This window comes from Lolium perenne, chromosome 1 (genome assembly GCF_019359855.2).
Source record: "Lolium perenne isolate Kyuss_39 chromosome 1, Kyuss_2.0, whole genome shotgun sequence".
In the NCBI taxonomy this organism is placed as follows: Eukaryota; Viridiplantae; Streptophyta; class Magnoliopsida; order Poales; family Poaceae; genus Lolium; species Lolium perenne.
In genome coordinates, this window is record NC_067244.2 from 212,128,048 (window position 1) to 212,151,868 (window position 23,821).

General features: G+C 45.1%; 1 protein-coding gene and 1 long non-coding RNA gene across 14 annotated transcripts; both read left to right on the forward strand.

Annotated features, from left to right (window-relative positions):
• Positions 1–6,830: 6,830 nt before the first annotated feature.
• On the forward strand, positions 6,831–11,974 carry LOC127323258 (uncharacterized). Of its 13 annotated transcripts, none has more exons than XR_007865510.2 (7): positions 6,831–7,422; positions 7,493–7,591; positions 7,827–7,895; positions 8,034–8,169; positions 8,730–8,826; positions 8,919–9,026; positions 9,164–11,974. It is a non-coding gene; the product is annotated as an uncharacterized lncRNA (long non-coding RNA). The 13 variants fall into 13 exon arrangements; XR_007865507.2 differs by having other exon boundaries at positions 8,730–8,790; XR_007865496.2 differs by having other exon boundaries at positions 8,919–11,974.
• Positions 11,975–17,176: 5,202 nt separating this feature from the next.
• On the forward strand, positions 17,177–21,442 carry LOC127323311 (glucan endo-1,3-beta-glucosidase 14). The gene is made up of 3 exons (XM_051351478.2): positions 17,177–17,389; positions 19,865–20,924; positions 21,204–21,442. The coding sequence occupies exons 1-3, from the start codon at positions 17,301–17,303 to the stop codon at positions 21,252–21,254; spliced, it is 1,200 nt and encodes a 399-aa protein (XP_051207438.2). The 5' UTR covers positions 17,177–17,300; the 3' UTR covers positions 21,255–21,442.
• Positions 21,443–23,821: the final 2,379 nt, after the last annotated feature.

A 23,821-nucleotide genomic window follows, 5' to 3' on the forward strand; every position in this document is an offset into this window, starting at 1 on the left:
GGCGGGGCTCTCAGGGCCCCGGGACATGCTTCCGGATGGCACAAGCGGAGATTCCGGTCGAAACCGGCCAGGCCGGTCAGGGGCCCGGTCAGACCGGCCCTGGGGCCGGGTGGGCCGGCCTGTGGCCCGGTTGACCGGCCCTGGGACCGGCCGGCCTTCCTCTTCTCGCCTCTTCTTCCTCTTCCTTCCTTCTTCCTTCCTTCTTCTTCTTCTTCCTTCTTCCTTGCACCATGGGAGTTCCTCCTCCCCGGTTCCTCGATGATTCTTGTACCTAATGATATGTAGCACACCGATATGAGGTAGCGTTCCATCCAAGGTATGGACGAGGTCGGGTGTCGAGAGGAAGGAGTTCACCTTGACACAAATGGTGGGGATTTGTGTTGTTGGTCCACTTGGGGGACTCCTTGACCATGGTGTAGCGTCGATGATAGACGGGGCTGCACTTGTTGGTCTTGAGGCGGAGGTGTCGAAAGGCCACCCCGCATCATAAATGCCTCATCATAGCAATTAGTTAATGGGTCCCCGACATAAACCTCTCTAATGCAACTCAAAGTATTGGAAAATGGTTTCTATCATTCCGTCATTTCCAACCCTCATCATTACATTAAAGTTCAGCCCTATGAGCCCATATAGGTGAAGTAATATGCAGTTGATGTTCGCATAAAACCATCATAGAACAACATAAAAGATAAAAACTTGACAAAATAGTCATTGCCACATCGTATAGAATCATAGCCAGATCATCATATACCCTCAGGAACATGAAGAACTACTCACAAGTGCCAAACATGGTGTGGATCAGAGGCATAATGATTACAACACAATCTGAAAATATATTCTCTCCACCAAATAAAGACAAGATGCCAATCACAATCATGCAATAGCAATTAAAACAATATCCAAGGTTCGATCTATCACAAACTATGAGGGGAATGGAGTTGATCTCGAAGATGGTGATGATGGTTATGAATGTGCTGATGGAGATGCCTCCCCCTACGTCAAAGAGGAGTGGTGATAACGATGACATCGATTTCCCCTTCACCGGAGGCTTCAGTGCGGCAGGATCCTCTCCTGGAGTAGGAGAGGACTTTCGCCTCCGCCGCCGCCTCAATAAATCTCGGGAAAAATATAGCTTAGGTTTTCTGGCGAGACAAAGGCGTCTGTAAAAAGGAGGAGCCAAGGTGATGCTCGAGTCTCAAACGGGCCAGGGTGGCGCGCCCAACAAGGTAAGGCGCGCCACCTGGGCTCGTTTGGCCCTCGTCGCTCCACTCGCGTGCTTCTTTGTCCCACGGTCCTTCTCTCTGTGAAAAATTGATCAGGTATTTTTCCTCAGATTTTTAGGTGTCTAGAAGGTCCCTGAAACAACAAAATAAGAAAAGGAAGTTTTATGCCTCCCATAAATTAAATACCAATAAAAGTGACATTTTAGGAAAGTCCCGTAAATGAACTAAAAATGCATAAATTTTGATGGACTGGTAAGTTCGGCGGTGCTGGCCCCCTCGCCGGATGGTCCGGCGAGCAAACAAGCACGCCCAAATCCACACCAGATTGGCTCCTAGTGCACAAGACTGGACCGGTTTCAAACCGGCACGCCGACTCCCTCGCCGGTTCGGATCCGGTGCGCCGGAACCATTTCAACGCCCCCTAAATTGTTCTCTGATATTCCATTCGGCATATACCGGAACAATCCAGCAACCGCCAACATAGTTCGATGGTGAGCCCAGCACCGCCGGTTCCTATGCCGGTTTCACAGTGAACCCCTCAAACTGCATTTTTATCAAAGAACTAAACTCCCAAAAGGTGTGATCCATGTATTTGGTGGCAGGATGTGTGTGCATGTCTTTGACAACATCCCCAAGAAGCTCATCGATACCACCCCTCTTAATAGTGCGGTGTTTCCTGTTGACCAGAGATAAATCAAGAGAAAATATAACCAAAACACGTGTATAGCAAATGGGGGGGGGGGTCTCACCACCTTCCAACAACACTTGCGGACTAAAACCTGCGTAGACACTCATAGGTAATATTAGTCCACACTTTAGCTCTGGTATCATCACTAACCAAAATAAAGGTTAAATACACTTAGAGAGGCATAGTCGAGCCTCTGTGCACCGGCCTCTACCTCATAGTGTGCTCATGGATGAGGGAGGCCGCGACAACCATGAGCTCTGAAGAGCCGTCCGACTCCTCTTCTGACCAGTTGTCAAGGACTTCCTTGACGAAGAACTCGATCGACCGCCCGAGGTCCATCTACGGGGCAGCAATAATGGATCAATGGCCTCCTTACTTGCCGCAAAATGGCCGAAAATGGTCCAGGGTTTCGTACCGAGCAATTGGCCAAACATGTCTTGGGCGTCAATGCCGGTGGGTAGTTTCGAGCGGAAGGGGCGGGGAAGGGGATGCAACGAGGTCAGCAAGGGAACTCCACAACGCCGACACCAATAGTGTCCTCCGGCGAGTTGCGGTCCAAACAAAAGGCGTCGACAATGGTGAGCAGCAGGGCAGGTGACGACGTCGCTCTAGGGATCCAAAGGGAAGAGAGGGACGCAAATTGGTGTGCCGGGTTTGGTGTCCCTGGTGGGCGGGCCTCGGATTGAGTAGAGGAGGGGGCGCACTGACTCATTTGATGTCCACGAATGCATCGATGCGGACAAACCAGTCAATTTATGGACTATTGGGCTAAAGTTTTACCTATTTTCTGTCCACCGAACACAAGCAGACACTTTTGGTACATTAATGATGGCCGCTGGAGATGTCCTAACTATGCTCGCCAATTATAATCTAAATGTATGTTAGCTGTTCACTTAAAACAGTAATTCAGGCTAAAGTGGCCTACTAGCTGAAACTGTTATGATAAATTCGAAAATTCTAAAAAAAGGCCGGTCTTTGTGAAGGTCTAAAAGTCTCTCCAAATGCGACACGTGGTGCGTTGTGGTGCCAGAATTTTGGTGGGAAGTGGTCTCCCTGCTCGCCAAGTGTTGCAAGGGGAAGCAAAGTGGGATAGGAGAGGAGAGAGAAGGACAAGGGATCGTCCAGTTTTCCCTTTATTTTTTTAGATTCGTTTTTTAAAATTGAAATATCTTGCGAATCGTAAGTCCAAATTACGAACCGTTTTGACTTTTGAGATCCTCGCATTGAGATCTTCAAAACTAGATCCCATGTTAATAGGTTTCGAGATACTTTTTTTTTTCGTACTTCCAATACTAGTGTGATTGTACTCGTGGTGTGTACCTAAATGTACTCGTGCTTTAACTGATAAGTACTTCTGTTTTTACTGTATTTGATGCAGTTTTTCCCTTTACTCAGTAACTGTACTTACTCGTGTGCGCTAGTGTACCTGTGCTTTTGTACTAGTACTTCCTCGTGTGCACAACTTTACTTGCACTCGCTCGTGTACGCGACTGTACTTACTCGTGTGCGCGACTGTACCTGTCTCGTCTACGCGACTGTACCTGTACTCGCTCGTGTACGCGGTTGTACTTACTCGTGTCTGTGTGTACATCGTGTGCGAATCGTACCTGCTTGTATGTGCGATTTATTACGTACATGTATTTACTCGTGTCTTATCAGATCTGCTCGTCTGCGTGACTGTACTTGTACACACCCGTGTGTTCAATTGTACTCGTGTGTTGTATACAACTGTACTCGTGTGTTATACTAATTGTACTTGTATTTTATGTATGTAATTGTATATGTACAATTGCAGAATGTACTTTATACTCACGTACTTATATTATGGCGTACTTTATATAGTCCAATCTAAATAATACATGTGTGCGTGCACGGATGCATGCATAGTTGCTAGAACTAAACCACATATGCATGTGCGCGGGCTAACTACTGACACGAACACGATGCTGCAAGGCCGGACGTACTTCTGTTTTGTTTAGTTCTTGTGCGTACACGCGCGCGGGGAGGTACAGCACGCATCGTGCGGGGAAGCATCGCGGGAGACGTAGCGCGGCGTATGGGGTTAGCGATGCCACGTGTCGAACGAACGGGAGTCAACTTACCTTTGAGAAGGCTGGTCTCTACGTAACGATACCTTGATAAAGGAAACTGCTCGGTAGCGCGCGCGCGCTGCCGAGCACCGTATCGCAGAAGGGCGCGCGATTCTGGGCCGGCCTATCAGTAAAGCGCTCGCCAGGTAAAAATCAAAGAAAACGCGTCGGACCTGGCGTTCGATCCGGGCACCTGGCGTTAGATTCAGAGAGTCACTACCAATGTGGTACTGAAGTATTTTTGGATAATTGGTTTGCACCGGCGTTCTTTATCTATAGCCAAGCGCGAGTTCTTTTTTGGTTTAGCCTTTTTTGGTGACCAGAGCGTTCTAGACAGGGATTTTTTTCCCTTTCTTTTTTCTTTCATGCATGCTTTTTCACGTTTTTTTTTCTTGTTTCTTACATTCTTTTTCTACACTATAGTTTTTTCTTTGATTTCTTCTTTCTTACATTCTTTAATTTTCTTTTTCATGTTTTCAATTTTTATTTAAGTTGTTGTTCCCCGCCGTCTATGCCGTTGTTCCCGTCTGTGTAGGTCATTGTTCCCCGCTGTCTAGACTGTTGTTCCCCCTCCGTGTAGGTCGTTATTTCTCTCGATCTATGTCGTTGTTCCCCTTTGTGTAAGGCGTTGTTCCCCACCATTCTAGGCCGTTGTTCCCCTACCATCTTCGTCGTTGTTCCCCGTCGTCTAGAATGTTGTTCCGCACCGTCTAAACTATTTGTTCCCTACCGTTTAGGTTGTTGTTCCCCGCCGTCTATGCTGTTGTTCCCCTCCGTGTAGGTCGTCGTTCCCCACTGTCTAGGCTATTGTTCCCCCTCCGTGTAGGTCGTTGTTCCTCTCGATCTATGTCATTGTTCCCTGCCATTCTAGGTCGTTGTTCCCCTCCATCCAGATTGTTGTTCCCCTACCATCTTCGTCGTTGTTCCCTATCATCTAGGATGTTGTTCCCCACCGTCTAAATTGTTTGTTCCCTACCGTCTAGGTTGTTGTTCCTCGTCGTCTAGGCCGTTGTTCCCCTCCATCCAGATTGTTGTTCCCCTACCATCTTGGCCGTTGTTTCCCGTTGTCTAGGATGTTGTTCCCCTCCATTCAGATCGTTGTTCCCCGCTGTCTAGATTGTTGTTCCCCCTCCGTGTTGGTTGTTGTTCCTCTCGATCTATGTCATTGTTCCCCTTCGTGTAAGTCGTTGTTCCCCGTTATTCTAGGCCGTTGTTCCTCTACCATCTTCGTCGTTGTTCCCCGTCGTCTAGGATGTTGTTCCGCACCGTCTAAACCGTTTGTTCCCTACCGTCTAGGTTGTTGTTCCCCACCATCTATGCCGTTGTTCCCCTCCATGTAGGTCATCGTTCCCCGTTGGCTAGGCTATTGTTCCCCCTCCGTGTAGGTCGTTGTTCCTCTCGATCTATGTCATTGTTCCCTGCCATTCTAGGTCGTTGTTCCCCTCCATCCAGATTGTTGTTCCCCTACCATCTTCGTCGTTGTTCCCTATCATCTAGGATGTTGTTCCCCACCGTCTAAATTGTTTGTTCCCTACCGTCTAGGTTGTTGTTCCTCGTCGTCTAGGCCGTTGTTCCCCTCCATCCAGATTGTTGTTCCCCTACCATCTTGGCCGTTGTTTCCCGTTGTCTAGGATGTTGTTCCCCTCCATTCAGATCGTTGTTCCCCGCTGTCTAGGTTGTTGTTCCCCCTCCGTGTTGGTTGTTGTTCCTCTCGATCTATGTCATTGTTCCCCTTCGTGTAAGTCGTTGTTCCCCGTTATTCTAGGCCGTTGTTCCTCTACCATCTTCGTCGTTGTTCCCCGTCGTCTAGGATGTTGTTCCGCACCGTCTAAACCGTTTGTTCCCTACCGTCTAGGTTGTTGTTCCCCACCATCTATGCCGTTGTTCCCCTCCATGTAGGTCATCGTTCCCCGTTGTCTAGGCTATTGTTCCCCCTTAGTGTAGGTCGTTGTTCCTCTCGGTCTATGTCATTGTTCCCCGCTATTCTAGTTCGTTGTTCCCCTCCATCCAGATTGTTGTTCCGCTACCATCTTGGTCGTTTGTTCCCCGTCGTCTAGATGTTGTTCCCCACCATCTAAACTGTTTGTTCCCTACTGTCTAGGTTGTTGTTCCTTGTCGTCTAGACCGTTGTTCCCCTCCAACCAGATTGTTGTTCCCCTACCATCTTGGCCGTTGTTCCCCGTCGTCTAGGATGTTGTTCCCCTTCATTCATGTTGTTGTTCCCCTCTGTTCAAGCTGTTTGTTCCCCGCCATCTAAGCTGTTGTTCCCAACCATCTAGGTTGTTGTTCCTCTCTATCATGTTGTTCCCCTTCGTGTAGGTTGTTGTTCCCCTCCGTTTAGGTTCTTGTTCCGCACAGTTTACGCTATTGTTCCCCTACGTTTTCATCTAGGTACATGCCAAGTCACGATAGAAATCAGCTAACTTCATCTGTTTTTTATTTATTAATAAATATAGTGACCCTAAGCTAGCTAGCCACGTGAATGAAAGGAAAAAAAAAAAGCAAAGCAACCTAACTAGCTAGCTACGTGAGGCAAGGCTACTGTGAGTTGTACGTATACACGCAGCAGACAGCTAGCCACCTACGGTATGTCGGTATACACGCAGCGGCAGCGGACAGCTCGCTACGTACGTACGGTATACACGCAGGCACGCAACGGATAGCTAGCTTAATTCGCATCCAAGGGGTATATATGATGCCCCCTCACGGAGCTCTCACAGCGATTTGAGATGGTGACCATCGGATGGCTCCTCGCAGCGAATCTCAACCGTTCATCTTTTTCACCGCGTGGTATAAAAGCGCCCAGACTCGCTGTGAAACCCTAGCCAGCCGCCGCCCGCAATCCCCAATCCCGCCGCGACCGATTCGCCTCCTCCCCTCCACCTTCTTCGTCGCGCGCGACGGCCGATCGACGATGCTGCTCAGCCTCCACCCCCGGCTTCCACCGCTCCTCTCGTCGTCCTCCCCAATCCTCCCTCGCCATGGAGCTCGGTCTCAGACAAGCGCGAGAGGAGGTCGCCGCTGCTGTGCACAACGAGGAGGCGCACATCGACGGGCGCGGGAAGGGAGCCACCAGGTCGTCGAGCGCCTTGTGCTCCCAACACCGTCAGCCAGCGCGTCTCCGGCGAGCGGAGGAGGCCGCCGTCATCAAGCATGATGAGGAGGTGCGCATCGACGCGCGACGGAGGGAGTGCTCCGCGTGTGCGCCTCCGTTGCTGGTGTGTTGCTCCTTCCTCCCCATGGCCTCCTCGTCCTCCTCCACGCTGCCTCCGTGCCCAACCTCCTCTACATGGACGTGAGGCTCCATAATCCATATACTGTTTCCTCTGCCCCGCCTCCTCTGCACAACCTTGCAGATGCTGAGATGGGACGGTGCCAACAACAACATCAACCACTGGTCGTCTCCTTCCTCCCCCTACAGGTTGAATCCATCTTGCACGAGCTCCTCTACTTGATTTCATTCTTTTTAATTTACTTTATAATTTGAACAGCTAGGGTTTGGGTGACCCATAGGTTCCAACAGTACCTTCAGAAGCCCTGTTTCCCCAATTAAATCAGGTTCCAGTGACCTAGGTGGATCAATCTAGAAGGTACATCCCAAACATTCTTACTAATTGTTGTGCTGTGATTGATCGTTTTATTTTAATATCACTTTATTTAATTAATAGTAGTTCATGTAAATGGATTTTATTATCTTTTTAAGCCAGTCTATCCGTGCTCTTCGATGTGATAAATTTCTTGTTCTACCATGTTAACGAGTACATGAACCTTAGGGTGGCCGTGGTTTCACAGTGAGGAATGATTGTGGAGTGCTTATTGTTGCAGGAGCAGAATGAAGCATGTCCGCCTCTGTACTTGTAACATGTTAGTCTTCCGTTCCTGAAAAACATCTAGGTGAGCACTCTTCCTCCCTCTTCTTTGCTCACTCCTCAATATAAGTTTGTAAGGTAGCTCTTGCATATAGAAAGTGTTGGTCAGAGACCAGTTCTTCAATGTGTCCACCAAGTTCATCTTTTTTTTCTCTGGTTTCAGAGTTGAGAAAGGTTGCAACCTTGGCGCTTCTCTGTATAGCTGAAGAACAGAAGAATGAAATAAGTAAGGCCTCATTTGGATTTGCACTACCCAGAGATCTTCATTTTGGACATGCCAACAACTGTTGATTGTACAGGTGAAACATAACTCTGTAGATTGGACATGACAAAATACCATCTTGCTAACTCTGTAGATGGTTTTTGTTTGGCCATTGGACCCAATGCTTAGTGCCTTCATTACTTCGGCATCATTAGTTATGACTTAGAATTGTTTCCATGACTTAAATTGCAAGTATTGAATTAAATTTCAGTAAGCTGTTAATTAGTTAGAGCCACATTACAGCATTGCCTGGTCTACTTGTGTATTACAATACTCCTGCACTTCTATGGCTCGTAAGTGTACTTATACAAGAAACAAGATGCATTTTTTACAGTATTGGTGCGATGTAGCATCTCTTTCCAGTATTGTGGCTATTGAATTTGCAGAATTGGTGGATTACTTTTTATATTGCAAGAGTTTCTTCAATTCTGAACAGAGTGTAACAATGCAATAATATATAATGTTCACCTGCTTATATTTTCTATGGTGGCTTGCCCAGTAACAGACTGGAGCAAAGACGTAGATGAAGATCTATGAAAGATTCGACCCTAATATAATTGTGCAAGGTTGTCATTTCTCCTTATTCTTTTGGTTCAGGTGTGTTATGGAAGAAGAAAATGAAGTTGTTCAAATTGTCCCTGATCTCGATGTTCTACAGGTGATAGCCTGAATTTTGGTTCAGGTTTCTCATGAGGTTACATCACCAATAGTTTGATTTTGTTAGCAATGCACTTGTACGTCATGAAGGCTGAGCTATATGTGTATTTTGTTTGTCTGATGTTTCAGGGCTAGCGTTCTTGACTAAGGAGGAAAAAAGAGGCATATGTTTTAGTTTTGAAATAAAGGATCGGAACTCAACTATAAAGTATATATGAGGCGAGGCAATTTTCTTTGGTCAGTTCTTTATTTATTTATTTGAAGATTTTTTAGATTTATGGTTAATGCCAATTTAATTTCTGCAAGAGTTTTGGCTTTGTCAATGCCATGATATTAATTCCTTAGTTATTCTCCAAAATACTACCTTTTGTCAGATCTGTATGGATATCTTCGGCGGAGCCTTGGCTCGGTGAGCCTGGGCAGCTGTCCAGGCTCAGCCGAGGAATCTCCATGCTGTTGGTAGTGGGAGTGATTTAATCAGCTGTTTATGGGGATAAATGTCCAAAATTGTTGTGCTGACCTCCAGTTATCAGGTTGTAGCAGATCATGTCATGTCTATCTGAGTGGCGAGAAATCAAGCAAAAGTAAAAGGTACATCTCTGCATTACTTATCAGAACCATGCCCTTGCAATATTGAGTGACTTAATTTTTTAGCATTGAATGGCATTCATCAATGGAAACTCAAGAAATGAAGGTTTTTTTTGGGTATTGTATTGCTTTTGTGAGCGTCTCTTCATGTACTTCAGTGGCAATGAGCAAATAAAATCTTACCATTAATATATAATCTATAATTTACAGAGGAATCTGCACCTTAACACTACCCTGTTTTCTAGGATTCTCCAACTTAGTCTGAACATTTAGGTGTTAATTATGTCTGTGTAAACTTTATTTCTATTTAAATTATCTTTATGATTGATGATTGATATATAGTTATTTACCATATGATTTCGATATTTCTTCAAAAGAAATTAGCACCTGGGTTGGGTGGCAATGTGTCCGAGCTGCCAAGCTAGGGCTATATATCTATACTATCTTTGTATTGGTGACATCCAATACATTGAGCCACATAAATCTTTTTTTTCTGTCCTGGTAGTTATCATCATGTTTTTTCCTGTTTAGGTGCTCCAGAGATGCAACGTTTTCAAATGGCACCTCATCTTTTTGTTCATTTATGTTGTTTGTCATAGTTTTACACTAAGGGATAATTGGCTATATAATGATTCTCATAGTTTTAAAATAAAAAGGAAGTGTTTTATTGTAGGTCTTTGGCCATGGAGTTAAAGTTACTGGCTGGTACAAAATTTTAGATTCTAGGCACTAGAGGAACTAAATTTGAGGTTTAATTCTATGAATTGGTTGGTTTTCAGTGTTTTTTATTTTTATCATATAATTATTGAAACATGAAGTGGCATTGACACATTTTTTTTACCATAAGTATCACTTCTCTGAGTTACTAATATTTTTTCCAAGATCAGATTATTTCCTGGTCATTTACCTATTTCTTTGTATTCACACTAGAAGTTGCTATTGTCTAGGCTATGTAGTCTGTAACTCTACTAGCAGGAGCGTCTTCACTAGGTATATTGGGGATCCTAATGCGCTGATGGTGCTGCTGATATGACCAAATGAAGTGCTAACAGCTTGTATGGACATTCTTATTGTTGAACATGTTTTATGCTATTCATCAAGCCATACCAAGTCGATTATCTTTGTATGCTCTACTTCTGTCTTTATTTATGTCACGGTTGTGTGATAATCTAGATAGTTGTATTTTCCCTTCAAATAGTGTTAGATGATTGAGTAATTATGGGTGGAAGTTACTGTTGTTTTGCACATTTCCTTGTGTTGTCATCTGCCTAGCTGCTGGTTGTTTGACATTTGCTTTTCTCTTAGACCAATTGAGGTACATATGTATTATGTAGTCGTAGTTTCAGTTTCTTGGTTTATATTCCATGGTCTGTTCAGATTATGACATGTACAAATGTACATTAAGGTCTGCTAATTGGTTTGTTGGCCGACTTATTCATACTTACTCTATTATAGTTTCCTAATTCATCCATATTTCAGGAATTTGGTAAGTAAACAAAATATTAATGAAATAGGAAAATATATAGGTGTCAAATTCAGCTACATTGCGTGTGCATGATATATTTGGTGAAATATATGAGTAAGCTCCAAAAAAATATGTGGGTTCCGAGTATTGACCTATTATGGTTATTTTTTTGGTTCCTCTCTTTCTCCTCGAAGCATGTCCATTCCCAATAATGTGAATGCTTTGTTTTGTAGCCTGAAAAGGAAGCTTTTGCTCTGCAACTCAAATGGATCTGGTTCAAATTAGTCTTGGTGAAGTATTACAGTCATGTTTTTGCTTTTTTCCATACTTGCATTAGGTGTGTAAATATTTTGCCCAAATGGCTTTCTTCATGTTATAGCTGATAAAAGTCAGGTCCCTTGTGTGATATTTGGCCATGTTCTAGACCAGAACATATGTATATTAATTCAACGACGGACAATTGGCTCAGAAATAACATGTGAGTCCAATCTCGAAGGCTGCAGTCCAACACTGACCACAAGTAAGCCCCATGACCTCCTCTGCTTCTCCCCTGCTTGCTGGAGGATGGCACGCAGCAGTGTGGGGCATTTGGCAGAGGTGTGCTTCTTTATTTTTCTTCTACCTATTTATGATATTTTGCCATTGGTTTGCATATGGGATGAGACACATATATCTCTTGAAACTGACAGCAGCAGTAGCTCTATCAGAGTACTCTTGGAAGGAGCAGTCCTCATGCAAGGAAGTAATCGAGAGAACCTATCTTTGGGGTCATAGAATAATGCAGCATCTGTCCTCGCATAATGTTCATACCTTATGAGACATCTGTGTTGTTTTCTTACAGATGGATCCTCGTGACTCGGATTAGCAAAAACACGATTGCAATTATGGAGGGCGCCATAAAACAGAGATACATCCTCACATGATCAATATGGATTGCTTGGTTTGAGCGGCAGTTTAGCCTATTATTATGCTTGTTTTGGTGCAGTACAAGAAGTTCATTGGTTGCAATTTTTTAGATGAATATTGATGTCCTATATTAGTATTGTCTGTATCTCTGAATATTGGGAGTTGATAGCTTTTTGTTTGTCAAACAAAATTTATGGAACACTCCAGATTGATTGAATCATGTGTTTGCAAGATGGCATCGAGTATCTATCTTATTCGTTTGTGTTTCTGTTTTACTCTACACATCATCTCATTTCGTCCAAACCAAGCTATAAATACTCCAGCAATCATGCCCTTTAGTTTAGTTGTCACTTACAAATGATGAAAAGAGCTCAGTTCAACAACAAATTTTCTTAACCGGTTCACACTGCTGAGTAAACTTCATAAAGATCAGAACTGAATAAAAGGATAGATTACAGGAGACGAAATTATGTAGAACATCTAAATTGCAATTTCTGTGTAAAATCAAAATTGATATTACTTCATTGGACGCCATCCTGTGGGGGCAAAGCCTTGGCCGTTGAGTCCCATTGTGTGCGGGAAGAGCCATAGTCGCCATCCTAGAGGCGGTGGATTATCCTACTAGCATGCCAAGTGTCGTATCATTGTCGTTTGACGGCGCTGCGGCTGCTGAGAGCATCTCTAGTGGATGGTCTAAAGCGTCGTCCAAACGAGTATACACGACCGTGGGGTAAAAAAGCGCTCCCAGCGGATCGTCCATAACGTTGTCTAAATATAGACGACCTCCAACTTCTGCTACCCATCGTCCACATCTGGACGACGGTGCCACGACCGTCCAAAGCAAACTGCTCGACCGCGAGGTCCTTCCCGCGCCAATACGGAGCAGTTGGGAACCAGGACACCCCACTCCCGCGAGGTCGAGGCCGCCGTTGCTCCGCTCGCCGGCTCCAAGTATGGGAGTTTTTCCCTGAAGAACCCGTGAGAGAGGGAGGAAATTGGCCCGGGACGACGGGGTCTTCGACCCAGTGCCTTGGCAGGCGCCGGATCCGGCTGCCGCCACGCCATTTTAGGCGGATCTGGAGGCAAGGCGGCCGGACTGTCTGGCAGCCTGTGGGGCAGAGGGGATGGTGCTGCTGCAGGGTTGCTCCCGGTTGTGATGGGGAGCGGGCTGCTCCGGTGGTGAAGTAGAGGCGGGTGGAGAAGACAAGAACAGAAAATGAAAACAGATAGCAGAGAGACGGTGTGGTGCTGTGCTGCTAGCCTGCTACTACTTGTACATACAGAGTATTTGATTTCCCTGCTATTTGTAGATACAGATGAAACCAGAGATAAAACTGCTCCGGCTAGTACTAAATTTTCTGTTGTTTATACAGAAAGTGTGTAAGAATTTTGATGCTGATACCTAATTCATTGATGGCTACTGAATTTTGTAGATGTTTGTATAGACACAAATATATAGATGAGGCGCTGATACTACTGACTTTTTCCGTTTGAAATATAGTTGTTGAATGGTAGTTATAAGATATTATAAAAATATATGAGAGAGAATATAGACGTCCTGAATATAGACGATCCACTGAAAAACGGAGAACGTTTAAAAAGGAATCTTTTTAGACCATTGTCTATATAGACATATAGACGCCCAAATTTAGACTATCCACTAGAGATGCTCTGAGTCTCCATTGCGTGGGTGCGGCATCATAGAGGCGGCGGCGCGTCCGAGAAATTGCGGCAGCTGAATCGCCTGAGGAGATAATACAAAGGAATTCAGATTATTATTGATCCAACGGGGAATCTCAAAAATAGGGTTAAGCTACTGGTTTCAGACCCCACCTCCATTCCGCACCATCTGTTAATCATCCAACGGTTCATGATGAAAGTTTTCAAATATTCACACAATGGAGGTTGGATATATGTTACATTTTAACTACAACCCTGAACTAGGAGATAAATTAGCCATGTATCAAATATTTATTATATCATTATATAAAACGTTTATCAGTGCGAAAGTTGGGCATGCGGGTCGAGGCGCGTCCCAAAATGATATCTGGACCTAATATGATCTTTTTTTTTGGGTTTTTGGTCTTTTTTCTCTTATTGTCCTACAATGATTTTCTCAATGACCTTTTTCACAGAATCCCTTGGTTCCGAGCATTGTGTGCTAAATAGTGATCATACTATTTGCAACAAAAAATAAGTTATTACACTATTTGTCTCGCGTATTGGCAGTTAACTTATATTATCGCTATACATAATAAACATCGGTACGAACTTCACGGGATCGTGCGCCAAGGCGCACATCTAAATCTAGTAGGTTTAATTTCCGGCTCACGTCGCAGACTCACAGTGAAATATTGCATGCATGCAGCACCCGGTGAATGCTAACTTAATTTTAGTCCCACCTTGATTTTTTAGGGAAACTGATACCAGCTTAATAGCCGCGATCCAGGCCGAATCGATCGTTGAAGCTGCGCGCTACCTGCGGCCCATTCAGAAAACGAACGAAAACAACTTAAACCTTTAAATGGGCTAACACAAAGCGCGGCCCATTGAGAAAATCCTTCAGCGAACGTTTTTTCGTTCGGCCTCCCGGAAGATTAGTACCACATCGGAAGTTGGCAGAAAAATACACCGGTTTATAATCCCACCAGCCAACATTGGTAGCATCAGCAGTCCGAACGAGCTGAAAACGGCCCGCTAAGGACAACTCACGCGAGCAGGGGAACGACACGGAATCAGAACAGTCGAAGTTGGGCCGGCCCATTTAAGAAATAACCGAAGCGCTGGAGAAGTAGGGGGCGCGCGGGCGCGAGGGAGGAGGACCCATAAACTTGATAAATTGCTCGTACTACTACTTGTACATTTGTACATGGGCCCTTTTTTCGATAAAGCTATACATGGGCCCTAGATTTACTACTCGTATATGTGAATTCCTTATAGTAATCTAGCCCACATAATTTATACAATAGCAGATACTACCTTCACCCAAAGTTTAATGCTTTAAAAAAAATCAAACCAAGTAAAGTTTGACCAAACTTTTAGAAGAACCTATCAACAAATATGGTATTTTGTAGATATCATATAAAAATATATTATAATATCTATCTAATGATATTTATTTTTGCGAAAATTCTGCCAATCTATTGATAATCGTCAATAGCAGTATAAACATGCCAAAAGGTAATAAAAATTACAAGTAGGTCTTTGGACCACCTAGCGAAGGAACACAAAAACCGATCGGATCACATGAGATCCGTCGGGCACACGACTCCACGCGCCCTCCGCCAATGCAAGACGCACCACTGGAGCGAGAATAGGGCGGGAAGTACCTTATTCTGGTTTCAAGATGGAGCCGCCGGCTCACCATCCCGAAGGAGACATTGAAAACAACATAACATGAAACGAAAACTCTCCGCTGGCGAGAGTCCGTGGTCCACCACACCTCCAAGGCCCCAAGGCCACCTTAGATGGGTTTTCCTGGCCGCCTTACGCTCGCCTCCTCCCGAGAACCGTACGTACCGGTTGAAACTTGTCTTCACATCTATCTAATGATATTGATTTTATATTTTGAATGCTAATGATTTTTGGTAAAAACTTAGTCAAACTTGACATAGTTTAACTTTTTAGAAATAATATAAGTCTTAACCTTTAGGATGGAGGCAGTATCACAAAACCATAACTAATGAGGCTATTTACATAACCCAAGTAAATAATTTTCGAAGTACGTTATGTTGAAATATATTGCCTGCGAGAACAGTCGGTTGATCCAATTTAAGACGATGTCAGAACCAAGAGCTGTCAAATTAAGACCCGACTAACCAATATTAATAGCCCAACTAACAAATTACTAAAAAGTAAAGTTGTTCCTTTCCTCGATATCACCTCTTAGTCCCGTTCGAGCCTAGATGTGAGGGAGAGTGCTGCTGGCTTTTTCGAGTTTACTCGCTACATGTACTCTTTTAATACTATAACTTCTTCAGATTTTCGGCCGAAGGTAAAAAGAAAAAAAGTTCAAATAGTTTGTTCAATCTGCAGGATAAAAGAGAAGAGAGATCCATATATTACGCCATGTGGCACCTGACCAGTGGATCCAGTTTGTCTGAATCAATGCCAACGCGACTTAATTCATGAGAACTGAGTTGTCTGAAATAACTTACTGAAAAGCTGTTTTTTTATAAAACGTTCTTCCTTTGTAAAATCCTAACCTCAGTAATTATGGTTTTGTTATCTTTGCTCTTTATACATAGAAATAGCACAACAATATACTTCCATTTTGTAGGATGCAGAGACAAGTCGCTTGTTTTGAAATTTACCATGGAGAAAAATATCATGGATAAGCCAAGTTTTATTTGTTCAGTTGCTGCTGCCCATTAGAATGCTGAAGCAAAGTCAGAATTTTACTCTTACGCAGTAGTTGTAATCAAATGCTGCACATCCTCGCAAAGAAAACTCTCCATGCTAGCTAGTTACACAACTGTTGGTTACTGTTACGTACACACCAAATGAACCAATCAGCAGAGATACCTAAAATCGAAACAACAGACGATGGTCTAAACTTCCGTCATTTTGACCGTGGTATGGTATACATGCGTCAGTTGACACTTGTGCAGCTCGTGGTTTCTTACCAATAATATACATAAACAGCAGGATCCTTTCATGGTTTCATCCAAGGAAATCTTGCCATCAATCTGGCTCTGAACATGTAATACGGAGTATGAAATTCTTCAGGAGCCAGGTGAAAGTGTGAAACACATATCTCGAACGGCCGCGTACATAAAGGTCGGTTTGGTGCCTCGGTTCGATGACGATCGAGATCTTTCTGTCTGGGATGATCAGGAAGCTCCCCATCTGGTGTGACATGCCGAACTGCCGACGTACGTAGATGCTTTAATATTGTTCAGCGACTCTCACCGGCTATCCGCTGTGTGCAGCGGTCGCCAGCTCCAGCAAGGATGCAAGACGTCGACGTACGTGGCACCGTCCACGCGCAGCTGACGGCGGCGCTCCGGCGCGCACGCTGCACGTCGGCAGTTTTCGCCCATTCCATCTCCGTTTGCTTTGCTTTCTGAAATATTCAGAAACAGAGGACGGCGCTTGAAGTTTGAACCGTCAGATTGAGAACAAAACTCATATGCAGATAACTGTCGATGCAGCGATACGCTGCTGTTCCGAACTGTTCACACAACTTTGGGGTATGAACCCACGTAGCCGTATACCATCCGTGTACGTATTTGGAGAGTATTTGTGTGCTGTGCATTGGTCGCTTGGGGCGTGCCGGCGAGGGCTGGCCTTCTTCAGAGGGTGATGTTTTCGTTGGACTTCGAATTTGGAAGCTAGCTAGCAGCACACCTCAGCAGATATGCTGCGTAGCTTAACCTGCCGCCTCAAGCCTGCGAGATGCTCCTATATTAACGCGCAAGCGGAAGGTAGGCGGCCGGTCGACGACCCGCCCCAGACAATACCAAGAGAGGAAGGTAGCAGGCTGGGGCCGGCCTTCCGTGTGCGTCGCTCGGAAGGAGAGAGCAGACAGGAAGGAAGGAGAGACGACGCTAATGGAGAGGAACTTGGTCCGCGCCCGTTTCATCTTCTCCTTCCCCTGGGCTTCCTCGCTCCGGCTTGGCTGCATCCTGCTCTTGCTCCTCTCAGGTAGACCCCCAAACACACCGCGCTGATCCTTGTTTTGGTCTCGGTTTCACTTCTTAATTTCCAGTATGTGCAGTTGTGCATGCATTCATGGCAGCAACAAGCGTTTCTTTTGCAGCAGTCCCATAGTCTCCGTACACTAAAAAAGATTCCGTTAATAATCCTTTTTTTTGACCTGGCTTAATAATAATCCATTTATGTTTGATTAATTTCTCTCTCATTACAATCTGGAGATTCAGTGAACGGGCAACTTAGTGCAGACTATTCCTCGCCAGTAGTGTTCGAGTTTGTTTTGGTCTGAAATTGCTGCAAAAGCTGTACGTAATTTGTTAATTAAGAAGAAGTTTTAACCAAGAAAAGAAAAGAAAATTATAACTGGACTACTCTCCCGGCATGATTTCACTCAAATGTTTCCATCCAACCAGTAGCCAAAGAAGCTTTGCTTCCTTCTCAATCATTTCAAAGATCATGAATGGCATCACATACTTCCTATGGCATGTTACATCAAGGTAACATTTATACAAGCCAGCTTAGAAACGACTTTCAGAGATACTTACCATGGTCGGCCTCCTCTAATGGATGATTACCATTGCCCCCCTTAAGCTTTATTCCTGCCTCCGCCCCTCTGTGCAATCATATCGAGCCACCAAGACTTGAGGGATTTTGTTGGCTGTTGATAAAGAGCAAGAGAGCATAGCCCATGCCGATCTTTTATGAGTAGAGATGGCAACGGGTCTGCTCGCAGGTGGGGAGTGTCTTCTCATCCTCATCTCCATTTAATAATCAGGGAGAAAATTTTCCCATCTCTATCCCCAACCGGGTTCGAGGAGGGGATCAGTTTTCCCGTTAAGAAGCTAAATTTAAATTATATTCTCAAAATTTTATGATCTTACATGTTTTACACATATACAAATATACAAATAAGCAACTTTACAATACGTACGTGATAAAATACAAAAAAACAGTATCATATATGCTAAAGTGTATTAAAATATACTACACTATACACAATATTACAACATGTTTTATATAAAAATATGCCAATTTATATGTATATAAAGGTATAACGGGGGATAGCGGGAACCGGGTATGGGGAGACCTTTTAATCCCCATCCCCATTTTAGATAGTGGGGATCAAAATTCCCCAATACCCATTCCCTAATAGATGAATTCTTCATAGGTTTACGGGGAACGGGCCCATTGCCATCCCTATTTATGAGCCTCCAAAGACGAGTGGTGAAGCGATAATGAATGAGGGAAGTCCACCACCGACTTGTTGGTTCTTTTACAAAGTGAACAAATGCCATAATTGTATCAACCTCTCTCTTCAAAATGACCCGCTATCCAAATTCTATTTTGCACGTTCACACGAGCTTTGAACATTCACGCGAGAACAAAATTTTGCAAACTGGGGCGTCGACTATGAGGTCCTACATAGTACAGGTACTGTAAAACGGCTGTCCTGGTATTATTCAAAAAACGTGGAGCTGTAGCGACTGCTCTTGTGTATATCAGGTCGTTTTCTACGGATTAGCTTTGATTTCTTTCAGTCGGCAGTCCGACGTGTCCTTGACATGGAAGAAAATGAGTTTTCCACATCATCCTATGGAAATCAATAAAATTTTCCACATCATCCCGGTGACCCCCTGTTGAAACCATGCACATTTGATTTTGACACATATCGTGTATTTTGTTTTCTCTGGTTGTTGCGTGCATCACGAAATGCTACTATTCATGTACATTTTTGTCCGAGAACGACCTCTTGTCCGAAGCTATTTCCATAGAAAACAACATTTTCTGAGTCGACGCTAGATTAGAACCACTTGATCTAAACATTAAGATTTAAGTAAGTATAAGCTTACTATTCCCTCCGTCCTAGTTCGTAAGGCAAAGTTTTCAAATATCTTGGCACAAGGTGAATTCTCATTGGCTCTAAATTTCCACGTAAAAACGTTAACATCGGTGCTGCAATTAATTAGGAAATTAAAAAGAACTTTATTTTCTACCCTTTAATTGGTGGGATACGAAAGAAGAAGTCTTTTGCATGCAATAATGAATCAGTTTTACTCCCACATTAAATGCAAATGTGTCTAGGATGTGAAACATTTTGGGACAAATATTTTTTGGAACTTTGCCTTGCCGCTGACGGAGTACTATACTACGAGAGGATCTTTGATGAACAAAATAAGTATATACTGAAAAAGTTGTTCCCCATATCATGTCCTTATTACTGGATATTTTCTTTCCAATCATTGACCTTGAAAGAGGAACTTCACATTATAGTTGTTTCTTCTCCTGACACAGACGTACAACCGATTTTTTTTTTAGAAATACACGAAGCAAAACGGTGGTACAAGTCTACAGCTATTCATTCATTATTTTTATTTCGCCATCAGATTTTATAATTATTTTTACGCCTCGGCCCTTCTGAATTTGTTTATTTCACCTTGTGTATTCTCGCTCCGACGCTGACCTCAGCCAATGGTTTTGTATCGGCGGCGACGGCGCCACTCAAGTTCGGCATCAACTACGGGCAGATAGCGAACAACCTCCCGCCCCCGACGAAGGTCTCCGGCATCCTCCAATCGCTCAACGTCAAGAGGGTCAAGCTCTATGATGCCGACCCGTCCGTCCTCAAGGCCTTCGCCGGCACGGGCGTCGAGTTCACCGTCAGCGGCGGGGACCTCGTCCACATGTCCGACGCCAGCAATGCCCGCACCTGGGTGGCGCAGAACGTGCAGCCCTTCCTCCCGGCCACCCGCATCACCAGCATCATCGTCGGCAACGAGGTGCTCTCCGGCGATGACACGGCCGCCATGCAGAGCCTCCTCCCCGCCATGCAGGCAGTCCACCAGGCGCTGGTGGACCTCGGCCTCGACGGCGAGGTGAACGTGTCGACGTCCCAGTCCGTCAACGTGCTCGCCAGCAGCTATCCGCCGTCGTCCGGCGTGTTCCGGGAGGACCTCGCGCAGTACATGGAGCCGCTGCTCGACTTCCACGCTCAGGTGGGATCGCCGTTCCTGATCAACGCGTACCCGTTCTTCGCCTACAAGGCGAGCCCGTCGACCGTGTCGCTACCGTACGTGCTGTTCGAGCCCAACCCCGGCGTGCGCGACCCTGGCACGAACCTCACCTACGACAACATGCTCTATGCCCAGATCGACGCCGTGTACGCGGCCATGGAGGCAATGGGGCACACCGACGTCTCCGTGAGGATCTCCGAGACCGGGTGGCCGTCCAGCGGGGACGCCGACGAGGTGGGTGCCACCGTGCAGAACGCCGCCGCGTACAACCGGAACTTGATGAAGAGAGTCGCGGCGGGGCAGGGAACGCCGCGAAGGCCAGACGTCCCCGTCGACGTGCTCGTGTTCGCGCTCTTCAACGAGAACATGAAGGCCGGCCAGGCGTCCGAGAGGAACTACGGGCTGTTCTACCCCAACGGCACTTCGGTGTACGATCTCGGGCTCAACGACGGTGGGTCGCCCGGCACATCACCGACGACGTCGGGGTTTTACTCTTCTTCCAAGCCGATGGTAAGATATTTCTGAATCTTCTGCCTGCTGTATGCATATTTCACATGTTACAGGACTTCTAATTTTCTAAATAACGTTTAAGCAGACTGTTAAAAAAACAAAGCCTCTCTGTTTTCTCAACTAAGCAAATGTCTGACTGAAACTTGGCAAAACTAGCACTATATAAGATCGAAGCAAAAATGCAGCTACATTGAAATCTTAATACATCACCGTCTGACCATGGCTGATGGCTCTGTCGCTGTAAACTTACCACTCTTTCACGTTTGTTCACTCTTGCAGATATCGTTCCCGGTGGGGGTGGTTGTCCTACTTGCAGCATTTTTCTTGTAATAATCACCGTCCACAAGTATATATATTGCACGAACGCTCACCCACGATTGAGATTGTTTACTAACTGATAGCTCAGTTTGTGCCTACATAGGCACATGAGATCAGCCTATACATTATTCTGACATTGACATTGGAGCTAGTTATCTTGATTTCTACAATATTACTAATTAATTCAGCTGTTCTTGATATTTCAAAAGGGATGCCCAGTAGATTTTTTTATTTTTTTATTAGCTCATAATTGATTTTTGGATCGTTGTATACACTTTTTTTTTCCTTCCTCCCCCACCGAACCGCGTGTCCCCCTGCCTATGACCGGGGCCACAAGTAGTCGTATACTCTCATGACTTTACCCCCACGGGTCTTTTCGTCGCCCCAACCACCCCTCTAACTCCAAGAGGCTTGGTTTTCTTTCCCTTTGTCGGTGTCTACCTCCCAACTCCAACCCATGTATCCCCACTCGTAACCCCTAAATCTAGCAAGGTCAAGTGAGCATAATTGTATTGATATCCTACATAACCTTCGTGTCCTTAACCACCGTTTATTCACTCATGTAATTCAGGTCTAGGGTTAGGGTTTAGTCGATCCCTGTATCTTATATTTGTGTGTGTATATATATACACACCCTATACATAAATATAAGATGTGGTGCATAATCTTCTCCTTCTAGTATCAACCTTCTCTCGATCATAAACCTATCTACATAACCTTGTGCACTATCTCCTCCCACGGCATCTAGCCCCTACGGCTCTTCCTATTCCGACGGCTTCATCCCCGTGGGCAATCCCTTCACCACGATCCACAGTCACCCCCATCCGCCACATTATCCCACTCATCCCCGACCTTGAGAAATCCACCTCCTCCACATTGCACACTTGCTACATGGTTTGTAGATCTACTTGAACTCCCAAGATCCATCCATGGTGAAAAAAACAACGAGATAGATCGAGGTTAACTCACCGAGGTAGTGATCCCCGCATTTAGGAAAATCCCAACAGTGAGGATATCTCCTCCTTGCTCCTTCGACCGAGCATAGGATCTCTCCACCGGTATGCACATGTACAGTCTAGAAATCCGACAGGGCTCCGCCATCCAAGGAAAAGCAATGTCGGCGAGAGTAATTCATCTTTCCAGCATATGCTGTTGTCGAGAAGAATCCAACACGCAATATGAAGAGAGAGAAGATCCTTGAGGCAAGATTATTTTACAACGAGAGAGGGGTGCTTGATTTAGATAGGAGGACCAAGGGGAGGTAGGGCTTGGGGAAGGGTCATCCTTGGTGCCCCCATATAGAAGGTCTAGTTGTCGCCCCTCCTTTATGGAAGGTTTGGCCGGGACCCTCCCAAAACCCTAGCCTACCTCCCCACGTGGAAAGGGTGGGTGGCCGGGGACCCCTTACTTATTTGTCCTCTCCAAATTGGGGGTTGGTGCGACAAGCCAAGTGGGTCCATGGGGACCATGCAACCACCCCTCTTTTGGCCACCCCCTTCCGAACAACCCTCCAAGTGATTCTAGACTCATCTGGAACTTTTTCGAAAAACACCAACACCCTAATTCTCCAATATAACTGAAAGGGCATTTCCTTCCCTAAGTGAGTTTTGTGTCAGCACAAGAAAAGGTTTTACCCTATGCTATTTGTCTTAGGATGACTCCAATTTCTTGAGGTCATCCAAAGTAGCCGTTGTGCTATCGGCGTTTGATGGTGGAGGTGGTTGCCCACAAAACACATCTCAACCGCCTGCCATGCTACTAACCGCCTCTACTTTCACAAGGGTTTGGAGAAGACACCATATGAGATCCTTACCGGTAACAAGCCAAATGTTTCCTACTTCAAGGTCTTCGAATGCAAGTGTTATGTGCTTGTCAAGGACACACGCCTATCCAAGTGTTATTCAAGAGCACAAGAAGGAATCTTTGTTGGCTATGCAACGGACTCTCACGCCTATAGAGTCTTCAACAAGTCCAATGGACGAGTTGTGGAATCTTGTGATGTGACATTTGATGAAGATGATAGTTCTTTGGAGGAGCGAAGTGCTTCTTGTGAGAAAGGAGATGCAATTCCCCCAGATGCCGTAGGGAGGATGGGTGTTGGCATTCGCCAACCTCAAGAGCTACCTCCTATGAGTACCGGGGAAGGACCAAGTTATACTCAAGTAGAGCCATTTACACCACAAGGCCAAGCTTCTTCCATTGAGCAAACAAGTGCAAATCAACCGCTACCACAACCTCAAGTTCGACATCAACAACAACAACAACAACAACCGCAATCTCTTCAACAACAACAACCACCACGAAGTGATCACGGCCAAGCTTCAAGTTCTACACCGGATGCCTCAAGGACAAACATTCCGGATACTACATTCCCCAACACCTCCGAGTCATCCGGCTCTCATGATGATGATGCCCCCTACAACAACAATGATGGTCAAGGCGAGGATCCAAACCATGATGAAGATCAAGTGGCCTCACAAGAATCTATTCCTATGGCCAACACTCGCCGTGAAGATACTACTACAAGACATTTGCGCCTCAAGTCTCATTCCTTGCGCAATGTCATTGGAGATCTAAAG

Bases quoted from the DNA above. Each gene is read 5' to 3' on its own strand.
- LOC127323311 (XM_051351478.2), top strand. From the start codon at position 17,301: ATGGAGAGGAACTTGGTCCGCGCCCGTTTCATCTTCTCCTTCCCCTGG. The intron at 17,390-19,864 runs CTCAGGTAGACC...TCCGACGCTGAC, and splicing joins TGCATCCTGCTCTTGCTCCT to CTCAGCCAATGGTTTTGTAT. The intron at 20,925-21,203 runs GTAAGATATTTC...TCACTCTTGCAG, and splicing joins ACTCTTCTTCCAAGCCGATG to ATATCGTTCCCGGTGGGGGT.